At 35.3% G+C, this 16,230-nt stretch overlaps 1 protein-coding gene across 50 annotated transcripts in view; it reads left to right on the top strand.

Annotated features, from left to right (window-relative positions):
• Positions 1–16,230, top strand: part of HDAC9 (histone deacetylase 9) — a 921,222-nt gene that overhangs the window by 403,615 nt on the left and 501,377 nt on the right. For 21 of the 50 annotated variants that reach the window (XM_045387612.3, XM_074035372.1, XM_074035361.1 and 18 more), the window contains one exon: positions 9,750–9,812. In XM_045387612.3, the coding sequence (XP_045243547.1) occupies positions 9,750–9,812 (63 nt within the window). Of the gene's footprint in view, positions 1–9,226; positions 9,512–9,749; positions 9,813–16,230 lie in introns of those variants that run through there. The other 29 variants (XR_012432611.1, XM_065542222.1, XM_074035377.1 and 26 more) reach the window with 3 other exon arrangements.

The following is a 16,230-nucleotide window of genomic DNA, read 5'->3' as shown; positions in this document are numbered from 1 at the left end:
GAGTGTCTCATCAATGTGTTTTGCAGAAAAACTGTAATAGAAGCCAGTATGGCCATTAGACAGAACCAGGGAGACCATTAGGAGCATAGAAACAGTTGTTAAAATTGTTTTCCGTAAAAATAGTTTCAGTATAGAAATGGAAATGTTTTAAGGAAATTATCTGGACTCTTGAATGTCTAATTCCTTGTGTTTAATTCTAGGAAAATAAAGCATAATATAATGTATAATCTCCATGTTTTATATTGATAATATGAAACTTATGTATGGCTATAATTTTGACCAGAAAAAATATTGGATTTGGGGAAGGGTGGTAGGTGGAATAGGGAGTGATAATGCAGAAGATGGTCAAAATTGTGTGCCTGACATTTATTTGTGAAAGTAAGTATGAATGGAAGTGTATAGTTATGAAATGTTTTATCTACATTTCTGTAGATTTATATGTATCTATTCAACCAACATGTGGCTTTGCCAAGGAGATCGTCTTTGGGGAGTGTTTTGGAGGTTGAAAAGGATTTGCTGCTTTTAGCTCCAGAGAACATGGCGCACCAGCAAGCGCGTCTATCTCCCTTCTGTGAGCTTACCAAATGCAGAGGCTTTTATATTGGATACAAGGAAAAAAATACAGAAGTAGGCTGCTTATAAAAGAGAGTGATGCCTAAAATAAAGGCATTGAAAGGTTGAAAATAAAGGGAAAGAAAAATATCTACCAGGCAAATGTGAATAAAAAGAAAGTCTGTTGTAGTATTCTTGAGGCAAAAGACATCATAAGGGACAAAGAAGGACATTATATATTGGTAAAATGAAAAAGAATTTCCCAAATGAAAAAGAGTGAATACAAGAACATCATGTTCAGAGACATGGAAGAATGAAAAATATGTGTGGGTAATATCCAGGAATTGTGTCTGTTGCATGATATTTGCAAAAGAAAGTTAGGGGTTAAACTCCTAGGTCAGGTGGTTGTCAAAACTTGAAAGGCCTTAGAGTGTGTTTGCCTCTGTTCTTGGCACTGAAATAAGAGAACTCCTGAAATAGAGAATATTCCATAACCATAGGATGTATGATACAAACTTAGTGATACGGCCAGTTGTAAATGTTTGTATTTAGATATATGCCGTTGCTATAAATACTTTTAATCTGTCGAAACATAAGTAAAATATGTTTTAGGTGCTTGCTATTCCTTAAATTCAATAGTTCACACCCAACTAGATTGAATTATGAAGTCAGAATTGAATTGCAACATTAACCAAAAGTTGTTGCTATTTTCAGTGGCAAGCTTTCTAAAATCCTCTTGATTTAACTTGGTTATAGGTCATGGTGTGGTATGGCACATATCAACTTGACCTTTGTAATAAGAAATGATGTAAAAAGCTCTGAGTTGACTTTTGGTATCTGCTACAATTATGTTAGCAATAGAAACTTAGTCTTATCACAGCTCTCAAATGTAGTATATATTCAGATGCTACATATGACAGAATTTTTGGTGTTCAGAATTTCCAAGTTGATAAATATAAAATATGCAGCTACATAAGAAGGAGACTTATTTTGTGGAATAAAATAAACTTTTGATTCATACCAAGTAGTAAAGATCAGAATGCTAATCCTTCTTAACTGGACTTCTAGAATTTTTTACTTTCATAGCCCTCTAGCTAAAAATATTGTTTTCTTGAAACAGAGTTTTCCATTAAGTTTCTGATCCTGTGAACACCTTGTATGTACATAGCTTAGTCAACATAGGATGGGTTAGTCAGTGTTAACTTGCATTTCAAAGTAGACACTGTTAAATAAAGAAAATGGTGCTCCATTATCAGCAAGAACCATTACATGCCACTTAAAGGAAAAGCAAGGATTCTTAGTTGATGTGTACTGATACATTCAGGCATATGTAGTACATATACTGATGCAAAATGGTGTTAAGTTGCCTAGTTTTCTTATGTGAAACATTAGTTTTAGGGTCGCAGAAATACTGTTTATACAAAGTATAAAAATTGTGTTATAAGTTTCTCAAGTGACCTTTGAAGGGAGGCAAAGTTGGGTCTGAAGCTGTAATATATTTCTTCTAGAATTTTGAGTGGAAATGGTGTATTCAGTGAAATTCATGAGTTAAAAATAGAGCATGAAGACATTAGCCAATGCAGCTGATAACCGGAGTTTTCTGGAAGCTCTGTCATGACTGCAGGGTAAACTAAATTCATTACTGTAAAGCAGAGTTACAAATCCATTTTTATATTAATTTCTTAGTGCTGATATCTGCTATAAATGCCTCACAAGAAAGATATTTTAATACTTTGTTCATTCAAATTGTACTAGATAATGATGGTCACATTGAGATCATTTCTGCTACAGTCTGATGCCTAGTGTTTTTCACTGGTTAGTCTATGTTGTGGGCCAACAACAAGGCAAAGGAAATGCAAAAAGTGAAAGTGCAGTTAAACTGCACTTGCTTTCAGTGAGATTCTTTATTCAGTTATAAACTTAGCTTTTAATTATGGTTTCTTTTTTGTTATTAAATTAATATTCTAATAAGAAACTACAATGAAATATTAGAGGTTGAATAGTATATTAGTGATTTACTCAAGATCAATAGTCACTTAATACATTCACCTAAAGAAGGAATCATTTATTCTTTGTATAAATATTTATTGAGTGACATAGTATGTATCAGACTAAGCTCTGGTGATACAGCAAAAAGCAAAATGGACTATTTTTTCAAGTTGATGCATGAAACTTTTTATAGCTCTGAGTAATATATATTTAATATATAATGTTGATATATTAAATAATTCAACATTTAATCGATTATATAACTTTCTTTAGAATTTTTACAGTTTCTTTGAAAAATAGATGAGTAACAGCTCTTTAACATTTTAATAATCATGAATTAAAGGTCCATAGAAGGATATTTTTTGTAACCAGTTATAGTAATAATAGCTAGTATTTATTGAATACCTGTTTGCCAGGTATTATGTAATTCTCTGTCATCCTCATAACAATCCTGAAAAATGTATTATTTTGAATCCATGGTTATAAATTGAAATTCAGGGAAGATTTGAACAAAATTTAGTTACAGACTTTCTTATCAAACTGTATAATAATCACCTTGATTGTATTGCTTCTAAAACTGAAAATTCCATGAAAGTAGAGCCTGTGTCATTCTTGTATACATTTGTATCTTCAGGGCTTGCACTGTGGCTGTGAAATAGTTGATATTCAATATATGAAATAACTCACTTCCATAGAAAAAATAAACTTCCCTTGATTCTATCAAAAGACCATTAAGTTTTACTTATCTCTAATTACACGACTGCACAGGGCCATATTGATTTCTCCTCCTGTGCTGGCTGCCTTGACCGCTGCAGGGAGGGGCTGATGTGCAACTGGAAAACACTCAGAAAAAATAGAACCTGGAACAAAGTGGCTGAGCAGGGAAAAGCTGTGCACATATGCCCATCACCTTAAGAGTACAATGCTGCTCTCATTCGCAAGCTAGGGAATCCGTTTCTGAACAATCGACCTTAGTCTTTCATACTCTGAATATTAATAGCCTTGTTCTTACCTAGCCTTACCTAGTCTAATTATTTTCATTTAAAAAATTGTTTTCTAAAAATATTGGCTAATTTGAAATCACACCAAAAGACACTTTATTCTTTTATATTTTTGCTATGTAATTCCTGCTTTTGAAAGGATGATCTCATCTTACGGTTCTCAAACTTTATTGTGTATCAGAATTACTTGGAGGGCTGGTTAAAATACAGATTCCTTCCAGAGATTCTGACTTGTTTCTGGGGTAGGGACCAATAAATTGCACTTCTAGCAAGTTTCCAGGTGATTTTGATCCTCTGTAATCCTCTAAAAATAGAATAAATCTTGGCTCAACACATCCCATTTGAAGGGAAGAGTTATTGTCAATCACTGCAAGGCCAATGATTCTAAAGTTTTTGTTGTCGTTGATTTGTTTTGCTTTCACATATAACAGTCTCCCTGAAATTTCAATGCCAGCGTGATTTCTCAGACCCTTTGCCTGCTGTAAAATCTTTCCTCAGATGAGGAAGATTTTCTCAGAAGATCATTTGTTATCTAATTAGGCTTTCTAAGTGGGGAGAAATCACTTGTTAATTGACTATCCCTTATTCACATAGAATTGATGCTGTTCCTCTAAGAAACAGAAAATTCCGGTAAATAAGGTCTTCAGTTGGAACAAAAGTTAGTACACTGTACTTTCCCCTCCATCCCATTCCTTGGAAGTCTAACAGGGTCAAGCTCCCTGACTGTAGGCAAATGCACATAGTTTTATTGCTGTAACGATAGTTTGAGGAATGTGAGGTTGGGAGAAGAGGTCACATCAGTGAGTGAGTGAGTGAGTGAGTGAGTGGAGGAGCACCAGTTATTGGTGAGTAATTTGCAGCACATGACAACTGTAGAGCACAAATTCAGTATTTGAGGTAATTAAGTTTTAAATCTTCATTTAGATTCCAGAATCATAGGGTTTGTTAATACATGAAAAGTCTCTGCTTGATTACAGATGAACTGAGGATATATCATTGTGGTAGAATAAATTGGGTTACACTACCTCCCTTGCTTGTTTCCAGTTATCTACTGAGATTGATTTTAGAAGAAAGCGTATTATAATCCAGAAAAACACAACTTGAACTCCATAATGTCTTGTGTTGAAATCCCAAAGGATGAAAATATAATTCTGGAAAAAATAATAAAAATTCTTTATATTTATTTACATTTTAAAAGGGGGTTTATTTGAGAAAAATAAAAACAAAACAATACACTGTACACAATAAAATAGGAAAAATAGCACATATTTTTACAAGCAAAACCACTCAGGTACACTAGCAACAGTCACTCCAGTATAACAGTTATGCAGACAAACCGTATTTATAAAGAAATAGGTCAAAAATGGAAATGTATAAATGCATATCACTGTGGTTGATAATTGTGTGCACCCAGCTTTATATAACTGTAGTCATCTGAAATCCTGATGACCAAGCTAAGCTTTTTGGCAAGATGGATCAAAAAATGCAGTGGGTCACCAACACATATATAGTTACCCAAAGAACCGAGATCCTGATAAATTTTCTTTCACAAACACAGACATAAAAATTCTTTCTTTATTGAAGAAATTTCAACATGTTTGGGCACAGAGACAATGCTTATATGCAAAGTCAACGTTGTTATAATGCACTTCTGGTGGAGTCAAATTTCTGATGTCCAAGGCATTGGAAGGGAAGTCTGCCCTAGTTCTCACAGAGAAACCAGTTCCCCTCCTGTGTGTTCTATATGGGCCCCCGGCGGATCGCATGGTGCCTGCTAACATTGAGGGCAGGTCTTCTTCACCTCATCCACTCAAACTCACACACTAATGTCATCTGGAAGCACCCTTACAGACACACCCAAAAAATGCTTTAATAGGTTTCTAAGTATTTAATCAAGTGATATCTAAAATTGAATCCACAGGTCAACCCCTTGTCAACTTAGCTCCCGTAAGTATCTCCCTAATCATACTTAATTTCCAAATAAAAACTGCAACAACCGCCTAACATGATGCAACTAACATGATGTAATGATCCTGCGTATGACCAAAAACTAATCCCTTTCTCAGAATTCAGCTCTCAAGATTTCATATTCGAGATTTTAATATTTCGAGATTGTCATTTTCAGGATTGTAGACGTGAGAGATTTTAGACCTAAGGGATTTAGACTTTAGGGATTTTGTATCTTTTCAGATTTCAACATTCGGGATTATTGCATGTGGGATTGTGTCTTTCAGAATTATGATCCAAATCCATTTTAGAAAAGGTCATTGTGAGCTAGAGGTCTGAGGATATTTCTGGAAATATTTTGGTGACATACAGGTTTTTTAATACTTCTTTTGGCCTATATGTCTGCATAAAAAGAAATGGGATTATGATAACTTTGAAATAACATTTTACATTAGGATTTAATTCCCACTCTCATTTACTATTAAATTGAGAACCTGGGGTTTTTGGCCCTTGTTATTTTTTATTCCTTTATCTTTGACCTATATGTATATAAAATATAATATTTGGATTAGTTTCTAATAAATGCTTATTTAATTGAATTTGAATTTATTATATTGAAACTTTTTAAACTACCCATCTGTCCTAGCCTGACATTTGTGTTAGTTTGTTATAGTTCTTGTAATAGAACATGTATCTTTTCCCCCAAAATTAGTAAAATGTAGTTTTATAAATACCCCAAAAGAAACTGAGTCACATTTCTTTACTAACATTACTGAGATGATGTGAGAAGAATTAACTCAACATTCTTAATAATGGAAATGTAGTAATCAATATAGTTGATGGTTGTTTTGATGATACTTATTTTTCTTCTCAGAAACAAGTGGGTTTTCTGTAAGTATCCAATGTCTTCTCACTCTAAAATATTTTTTCATTATCAAGAGTTAAATAAAAGAGAAGATTGCTGATGGAAAAACATGCTGCAAGAATGCAGGGATGAAATGTAAATAAACCATGTTAAATAATGGTCAAAATGAAGAAGACACATTATTTGCAGTATTTTGTGTGGAATGCCCTATCCTGGAACCTTTAATAACTAGGATAATTACGAACTCAGTTTTCTGGAGTTGTATTCTGTTTCTTATTCATTATTATGAAAGCTGAGAGATCTTTTTTTTTTTTTAAGCAATTGTGGTTTGAAGGTGTAATTTAAACTTAAAAAGACAAAAGATGCATAGGCATATTATATCACTATTGTGATTTTGTTATCCTTTTTATATGTTCATCATAAATTTTTGTATTCTGTTAAAAATCACTCTGAAACAGACAGTGGTTCCATTTTTCATGAGTAGATCATATTAAATTTTATTTGGAATATCTCAGATAATGATTTGTATCATGTTGGTAAGGGACAAGATGGTGAGACTGGATAATACAAATGCTAGACTTATATGGTTAGTTATTAATTACCTGTATTTCCTTAAGCAACTCTCTTTAAAGCCAGACTCCAATAGTGAGTTCTTTTGTAATCAAGTCTCCTTAGTTTCCTCATGAGTAAATTTCAGTTACTGTTTTTCTTAATATAATAAGTTCTTGTTCTGATCTCACCACGAAAAAAAAAGTGGTAACTAGCTGAGTTGATGGAGTTATAGCTTGATTATGGTAATTATTTCACAAGGTATAGGTATATCAAATCATCAAATCGTACACCTGAAATATAAGGAGTCTTGATTTGTCAAATACACCTCAATTTAAAAAGTGTTCTTTAAATAAATGTTTTGTAGAAAAAAAAAAAAAAGTTCTTCAAAAGAAATCTTAAATCTCCAAATGTAAACAGGGAAAAGCGGAACTCCCCTGGTTCCACGGAGCACCTTTTTTTGAGGAAACTTAGGCAACTCCAGGTATTCTATGTCATGAGGCAGAGTTTGAAAACTACAATTGACTCTCTAAACTTCCTCCCGGGTCTAAAATGTGATGATAGTCACTATTTCAATACATCATCCTGAAAGAAAATTGTTAGGTCCACACTGTTTCTATCCTTTGAATTTTACACGTAAATTTAGAAACCAAAAGTTTATTTGTAATATCAGATGGAATCAGATCACTGTTTTTGGTTGGTTGTTTATTTTCCACTGACAGGAACATAAGATTTTGTTGTGTAGCTTAAATCAACTGCAGTTTGGAATATATTTTTTTAAAAAATTGTAACTTATATATCCAAATACAATTTTTCAAGAAGTATTCAGTAGAAATTAATCTGTGAAAGAAAAGGAAATCAGCAGTGCCTTATTTGATGAATGATTTAACATGCTTATTTCTTTCCTTTCATCAAAACTCTGTGTCCCCTTGTTTGCCCCCTCTGACTTCATACTCTGGAATTGACTAAGATTCCTCTTCCATCGGATTATTCTGAGAATCTTGAAATAATCTGCTTTTTCCTCTCTTTCCCTATTGCTTCTGATGCCTTAGAATTACATTTTCCTTGCTGATTTAGTTTAGAAAAGAGAAAAGAGCTTCCATGACTAGTAGATTATCACTTTTGGGTTTGCTCTTGGAAGTGACAAGATGCTAGGATCCCTCTTTGGAATGTAAAATTTATCTCTTATATAGAAATGATATAAATGTGCACCAGAGACTATAAAACTCTGATACTATCTACTGTACTGTATAGCTGAATGCCACAATGTGTCTAGTAATCTACTGACTATCATAAATGCTATTTCTACAGAAAAGTTAGGAGGCCCATATTTCAGGCAACCAATGTATAGTTGAACGCAGAACAGTCATAGTTGGGTACTAACTATATTGGTTTATCCATCAACAGGTGCGTATGCTCAGGAATTCTGTATCCAAAAGAAATCAGAGTACTTTCTTTTCCTTTTGCAAGCAAATTGAATTTAGCCTGAGAAGCTGAGGGGAAATTTTCACATATAAGCCTGGTTTTGTGTTTTGTGTTTTGTTTTGTTTGTAGATATAGTACTAACTGGATGGATGCAATAAAATTCATAGGTGGTACTAAGATACAATAGGATTTGTGAAATGGACAATTGTCTTGCATCAATAGCAAGTAAAAAATCAAGCCTGTCCTTCATACAAATTTTATTCTGGGGTGTGCTTGTTTTCCAAAACTACCTCTACTAAATCTCCTGTTAGTCCTGAAACTAGAAGGCAGAAAAGCTTCTAGTGCTACAGCCAACTGCAGTGTAGCCTGAGAAACAGGCAACAAAAATAGAACACCAGGATTGCTGTGCGTGGGTGAGGCAGAAACCACATTATGAGCAAAAGCTTCCAGTATTATTTTAGAACCAATACAGAGCTCTGCACTTCTCTCCTCTCTCTTCCAAAAACACATACTACAAAAATAAAATGAAATGAAATGTATGTGCATTTGCCCTCTTAGAATTATGATTCTTAATTTTTTTTCTTGCCTTCCTTTCTTTGGAAGCGAATCGCCAGTATGGAAACACAGTGTGTAAAGCAAGCTTCGAGGGAGGAAAGAGTTAATTGCTTTTAAGGCCCTGCAATAGAGAATTATGGTTTGAAAGATAGAGGCTGGACAGCTGGGTTTGCTGGGGTATTTTTAAATGCATTAATGCAGGCTCCAATCACTCGGCCATGCTTGACCTATTTTTGGCTCAGGCCGACCATTGTTCTATTTCTGTGCCTGTGGGCCATGCTGTTGTTGATTCATATGCAAATGGATTATCACTAGCTTTAGCCAACTTGAGCTGAGAGAGACTGAGAAAGGGGGAAGAGAGGCACAGACACAGATAGGAGAAGGGCACCGGCTGGAGCCACTTGCAGGACTGAGGGTTTTTGCAACAAAACCCTAGCAGCCTGAAGAACTCTAAGCCAGGTTTAATTGGTTTCTTTTTCTCGTGGGTAGACTTAATAATTTTCTACTTATTCTGACAAAGAAATAACCCCGAAGCACGTTCCTGTTTCCCACCTGCTTGTAGTTTCCGGGATAACCTAAACTCCAGAGAGCTGTAGCATCCACTCTGTCCTTTCTGCTTTGCACACAGGTTGGTAACATGGGAAAAGTGTCCAGGTCTTTTTAAAAGTGGATGCCCATTTGAGCAGAAAGGAAATCATTGTTGAAGTTGATCCTCTGCTGCTTCTCCTCAGGGAGGAGGGAGAGCCAGCGAGGGTAGCTCCTGGGGCCGGTGCACTGAGCAGTGATGAATGTTTCATGTAGCTGAAGTAAGAGTGACTGGAATATGCTGCAGACAATTTATGAGAGTGACTCCTGTTTTTCCTCAGATGGGGTGGCTGGACGAGAGCAGCTCTTGGCTCAGCAAAGAATGCACAGTATGATCAGCTCAGGTAAGATCCTCTTTCATAACTGAGACGATTTAGGTTTGAAAAGGGGCTGGCTTGGGAAATGCAGCTAAGAAAAGCACCTCTCTTAAGGAAATTGCTGCTTTTTCATGTTGATGTTGCTATTTTCTTGGTGCGTCTGTAGGGTTTAACTTAGATCCCTTCCATTATTGTTTCTGTGCATATTCAGTCTGCTTAGGGACAGCAGCTTCTGAATGAAATTGCAAACTATTGCTTCTGATGAAAGATGAGACTGAGATAAGTAAAATGTAGTTGGGGGTGTTTTGCCTTTACTATGCAACTAGAAAAAGGAGATCTGTACTGATTGTAAGCCTATTCTAATAGGACTTTAAAAATCAGGTAAGTTCATTTTGGGGCTTCAGTTTAAATTGCGGCCCCGCTAGCCTGACGATTTTATATTTACTGTGTGCCTACAGAAGCATATCTATTTATAGACCTACCTTCTAAAATGTGTTTGCTACAGAGTTATAAAGGTAGTTTTCTTCTTTCCATTATGTGGCTTTTTCTCATCAGCCCCAAATGAAACTGTTTAGGATGAAATAAAATTGTTATTAGCAGATGCTTATTTTAATTTTCTTCAAAAACATGTGGGAAGTCTAGCATTGTCAGGCAGATGTGATGGCATAACACACATGTAAATGTGTTAAAAGCAGGTGCAGCATTTTAAAGGATAATAGGAACAGATTCTAATTTCTAGTTTCTCAGGGAGATGAGCTGGTGGGAGATGGAGCTTGTCAGCCTTGTCAATTTATACTTACTAAATGCACATACTCTCCAGGCAATATCACTTACTTGTAATTATTGCCTTTCTTATTTATTTCCTATGGCTATTTCCTAAAGCTTTGGGAACTCTTTGTTTCTGTCCTCTTCTGAATGATTCAACCTAAAATTGGCTTAAAGTTCCCACTCAGATCCCACCTCCCATGTGGGCTTAATCGTAATTATAGATCACCGCCTAGATTTCCATGATAAGAATGCCACATAAAGCAGTGTTTACTTTGTAGAGCTAGGTGTGAAAGAAATATTCCACAGGTTGGCATGATGTCTGTTTTGGTGTTAATATACCTTCCCCATATGCGGATCTATGTTTAAAGCTAGTTTTCTTTAAACCTTGGTTAGTTATGATGATTTTAAGATCCTTCTGTTGACCCCATCTTTTCATGGAATCAGAATAAAATATCACTTTTGCACAATTCGGTATTTATACACTTAAGTGACAGGAGTTATGTTAATGAATAGTGCCTGCTTAACAAAAGCAAACCTACCAGAATTTCGGTACAGTTTATTCTTATAGCTGCAAAACTGACAAGGGCTCTAGGAGGGTTTAACAGGTGTGTCTCTAATGGGACTGGTCATTTAACTTAGCATTTTATTTTTAAAAATATGGATGAACTCTTTGAAAATAACTAGTTTAGAAATCTTGTCAGCACTATGCTTTATCCTTTTAGTCTTCACTTCTGTGTTACAAGTTCGATATTTTTTTCATGTGGTAGAAACATACATGCCTTCCAAGTAGCAAGTGTCTGCTGACGCTAAGGCTGGCTACAGGTGTTTGCAAGCTTTGCTTTTTTCTCCACATCTTTGATAATCACATACAACTTTGCACCCATTTCAGTAGAGATTGTTATTTTCCTAGCATTTAATGGTTTGTGTACAAAGCAACAAGATTTTCAGACAGGGAAGTGCTTCAGGCTGTCCATGCTTTTGCCAGTTCTACGAGAAGCAACGTTTAAGCACCAGCTAGCTATTAAATGAAAGGTAATGTAGGTTAACCTCGACTCCCAAAACCTGTCTGGTATAAATACATAATCACTAAGTTCTATTTATTTTTAAAATTTGAACCATAAAAACAATTGTACCCTTCCTACCGTGCCATATTCCTACCATGCCATATATTTCATATGTGTTCTTAAATTTAATTTACCTAGTCTTTATTGTATACTTCCTGTGAGACACTGGCTCTCCAAGTTGTACTCACCAGAAGCACTTTACAAAATATGATACCTAGATTCCACTCCCAGAATGTCTGATTTAATTGGTGTGGGGAACAGCGTGGGGATTGAGGTTTTAAAAATCTCCCCACCTATTTTAACCTTCAGCAAACTGCGATCCACTGCTGTAGGGCTAGGGAACGGATGGTGATGCTGGTGAACTACTATCAGTAGGGTTTGTCCTTTAACTGCTAAATTAGGGGTGTGTTTGTCTTAATTTAACTACAAATCTTGTTCAGCTCCCTTTTGGACCAGTGGTCTGGATGTGATTCATAGGCTTAGAAGCAGAGTCTTTAGACTTGAAAGAGAGACAGGATGCCTGGTAGCAGTGCAGAGGAGTGGAGAGAGCACTGTTCAAGGAGTCAAACACTCTGTATTCTAGCATGAGCTCCACTGCTAGCCAATTGTGTACTGATTTTTTACTCATCTTCAAACGGATGAATAATGATGTCCTCCTGCTTGCCTCTTAGCATTCTTGTGAGGTTCAAATATATCAATATATATTTAAAACATATACTCACTATTATAATTGTTGTTTTTAGTGAATGAACCTAGGATCCTGATTTTCAATGCCATGTTCTAGATTATCCAGCTGAACAAGCCAGATGAGTTACATTGTAGGTCACATGGGGGAAGTGATCGTTTGTTTTGATAATCAGTTTGCCTTGGTTATCTTGTAAATCAACTATTTCTTTTGTTATCTTGGTTTGATAAGAGTTGAGATCTTTCCTATGCAGATTATGACTATAGGTAAGAGTGGGGTGTGTGTGTGTGTGTGTGTGTGTGTGTGTGTGCTCTGTGAAATATCTCATTATGTAATAAAGGCAAAGAAGTTGCACAGTATGTGATTGAACAGTGAACCCCAATGGCAGATTTCTTGAGATTATTTTTAAAACGTTGGTTCTGTCATGTAATCTCTTTAGCAATTGCTTTAGAGTTCGCATTTGTTGTTCTAGTTATATTGGATATTATGCACTAATATAGATGGTTTTTGTTCAGAGCTCTTTATATACTATTGGAAGACAAGTGTTTTTTTATTGTTGTATGTTTTTCTGACATTGGCTCAGCCAGGCTGAACATGTTTGGTAGAACCAGGTTCTATAATATTGTACTAATATATTTTAGTTTAAAATTCTATAATATTAAATCTTAGAATTCAGTATGAGTGACACAGTTTGTCAAGTGCATCCCTACTTTTGTGGCTTGTGTGGGCCAGTGTAAGTGATAACTGTGGCAGAAACTGAAGCATGTACAAATATTGACTCAGGTCACTCCGCAGGAGCTGGCAAGATTAGGGGTGTTCTCCCATTGCCAGGCATGTGGCTTAACACATTGGGCAGCAGAGCTATCCAGACAATATTGGAACAATTATTATGAAGGAATTTCCTAGAGCTTACAGAAGTAATGTAAGTTATATTTACAATAAGGAAAGCTCATATTTTGGCCATCTATTCTTATTTTAGGGTATAAAAGAAAAACATTTAAATCAAAATCCTGAAATTCTTTTATATGTCTTTACCCATTTTTGAATCCTTTTGTTCCTTAGTGTGTGGTGTTGAGGGGAAGGGAACATTTTAGATTCAGTAGTCACGTCACTTATGTCTACTTGAAAAGCAGAATCTAATTATGAAAATGTAAGTCTGTGAAATGTTCCTGTCATGTCAAGAATCACTTCTGGTATTCCCCATAATTACTGTTTTGCCATTCTCTAACTCAGGTTATCTTCACTTGCAAGTCTGTTATCAATTGAGATAGATGATAGGTATCAATCAGAAATATAATTATAAATAGGCTCATTGAGAATGGAGGCAAGAATGAGTATTTTATATTTCTAAGGATGACACAGAAGGCATAATTATGGTTATGTCCATTAAGTAAGAAAGTCCAATAAAACCCCTTAGAAGACTGAAATAAATCCAAATTCTGAATTCAAAAAATATTCTAAATGATGATTTTAATTTTGGAGATGAGCGATTTTTAAATGTGCCTCATAATTTCTCACTACTGATAAATAATGAAGTGAGCCCAAAATAGCATGTCGGCCAACAAACACTCCTTCCACCCCTGTCACCCAATATATTCAACAGTAACTGAGCAAAGAAAATGATATAACCTAACACAACATACCTCAGAGGCTAACAGCCAAGGAAAAAATGGATGCGGAGGTTCTTTGATCATAACGGAAAGACCTGCCTCCTGGGCTGTCTTAGAATTTTACTGGAAAGTTGACCAATTCCTGAGAATTCTCACTAAGATTCCCAAATCTGAAGAGAAGAAAATTGAGTGGGTATCCTCACCGTTTTGGGTGGTTCATGTTTTCTCTTGTGACTGAGAAATAGTAGAAATGAAGGCTTCAGCACAGCATACTAAATTGGGAGAATGATCGATCCTTAGCTCTTTGGAATGACGTTCCTTTCACCAACTAACCTTAGAGATTCTATCAAGAAAAAAAATCAACTCATTGAACCCATGGAATTAGATGTCTTAGTATTGCTTCCCACAAAGAGCACCTTAATAAAAACATGAATTTTAAAAAAGAAAAGCTTAAAGGTGAGATGATAAAACAAGAGAATGAGATAAGAAGGGAGATATAGATCTCAGGAAATGATTTAAGAATGGAAAATCGTAATGATTATAGAAAAAATATTCATTAGAAATGGGAGAAAACAGAATAGGCCCTGGTAAAAATCTTTACACATAAAGATGAAAGGTTTGAAAAAAATCAGAGTGAATGAAAAAGGAAACTGGGTTAATGCAATTAGAGAAAAGTCTGTAAATTTGGAAGACAAAGATAATCTAACAAGAAGATTGTGTCCCAGAAGTTGATATTCCAAAACAATGACACAGAAGATAACTTTGCACAAATGAAGAAAAGTGATTTCACTACAAAAGAAGAAAGCAAATCTGCACATTAAAAGACCTCTCCATCTTTTAAAAAACTGGATTCAAGTGCTCAACAGACTCCTATCCTAATTGGGCTAGCAAATGGTAAATTGTGAATAATTCCTCAGGACCTCTGCTGGGTATAGTGGAGCCTGTGCAGTGGGAGGGTGGGGGAGAAGAGACTCAGAAGGCTCATCATATGTACGCCACGAACAACATCGGAAGACAATGAAGAAAAAGTCTCGAAAGTTCTACAAGAAGTTCAACCCAATGTGCCACTTGGATGTTTTTAAAATATAAAGAAAATAATTAGACAAGGTAGAAGTTCTCTAACATGAAAGAGGCTGCTTGACAGTGAAAGCCACACAGGGAAGAGATGAACTTAAAACAAACAAAAAACTAAAATCAGAAGTAGAGAAAACATTATCAAAGTAATGAGGGAGCACTGAATGCATTTAAACAACTGCTGGATTGTGTTTATAGGGCAGAAAGCAGATATTATAAAGTAGGGGAATGTAAAAATATTAATAAAGCTGACCAGTGTGAGGTGTTGGAAAGAGGTGAGATGGAAGGATGTGAGAAATGCTAATATCCTTCCTTTCTGAGTAGGGGCAGACTCCCTGCTGCTTAAAATAGAAACACACACAAAAAAGATTCAAAGCACTGATTTTTAAAAATAGTTTATTTAACCTTAAAGAGGTCTTTTTGGAAATAGTATCTCTTATGTTAAGGAAGTATTTAGTACATTTATAGTTCCTTCAACTGCAGTTTTAAATCTGCTTAATTCAGTTAAATTTAAATGTAAATTCAGTTAAGTTTAATTTCAATTTTTAAAAATAAATGTAACATCAGTGATATGTTCTTATTCTTATAATTTTTTAAATCTATCCATCCATCTCCTGAAGAATTCTTATAAAGATAGAAAGAAATTAGGAAAGATGCTGTGCTGTGTTTGGTGAAGAGGAGGGGCTTTTTCTTTTAGCATCATTCCTCTTTACAGTGCATGAAATTTTATAATAGGCATGTATTCTATGAGAAGTGTTTCTCACACAGCCCCACACAAAGCTACTATCTCAAAATACTAAGTGATTAATCGTAAGTAGTAGGTATATTAGTTAAGTTGTTTTCTCCTGCAAATAAAAGAAGACTGTAGTCAAAATGACAGACAAGTAGGACATTTATCATGTAATAAAGTAGTTGGGTGGTTAGGCAGCACCAGGTAGTCAAAAATGGCAGCAGCATTCAGGTCCTTCATATAGTTCCACTCTGCTGGTCTTAGCCTTGGTTGGTGTGATCCTAAGATTGGATCCTCCAGTGGTCACAAACTGACTTGTAGCAGTTCCAAGCATCATATATATTTATGCATGACAAATTGCAGAGACAAAGGTTGGATCCTCCAGTGGTCACAAGTTGACTCATAGCAGTTTTAAGCATCATGTTATTTATGCACGACAAATTCCAGAGACCAAGACGGGAAACTGCTATCTTGGCGTCTCTTTTAAAGGAAAGAAATCTTACCCAGACTTCTC

The sequence above is a fragment of the Macaca fascicularis genome, chromosome 3 (assembly GCF_037993035.2).
Source record: "Macaca fascicularis isolate 582-1 chromosome 3, T2T-MFA8v1.1".
NCBI classification, from domain to species: domain Eukaryota; kingdom Metazoa; phylum Chordata; class Mammalia; order Primates; family Cercopithecidae; genus Macaca; species Macaca fascicularis.
This window is presented reverse-complemented; position numbering and strand designations above follow the sequence as displayed.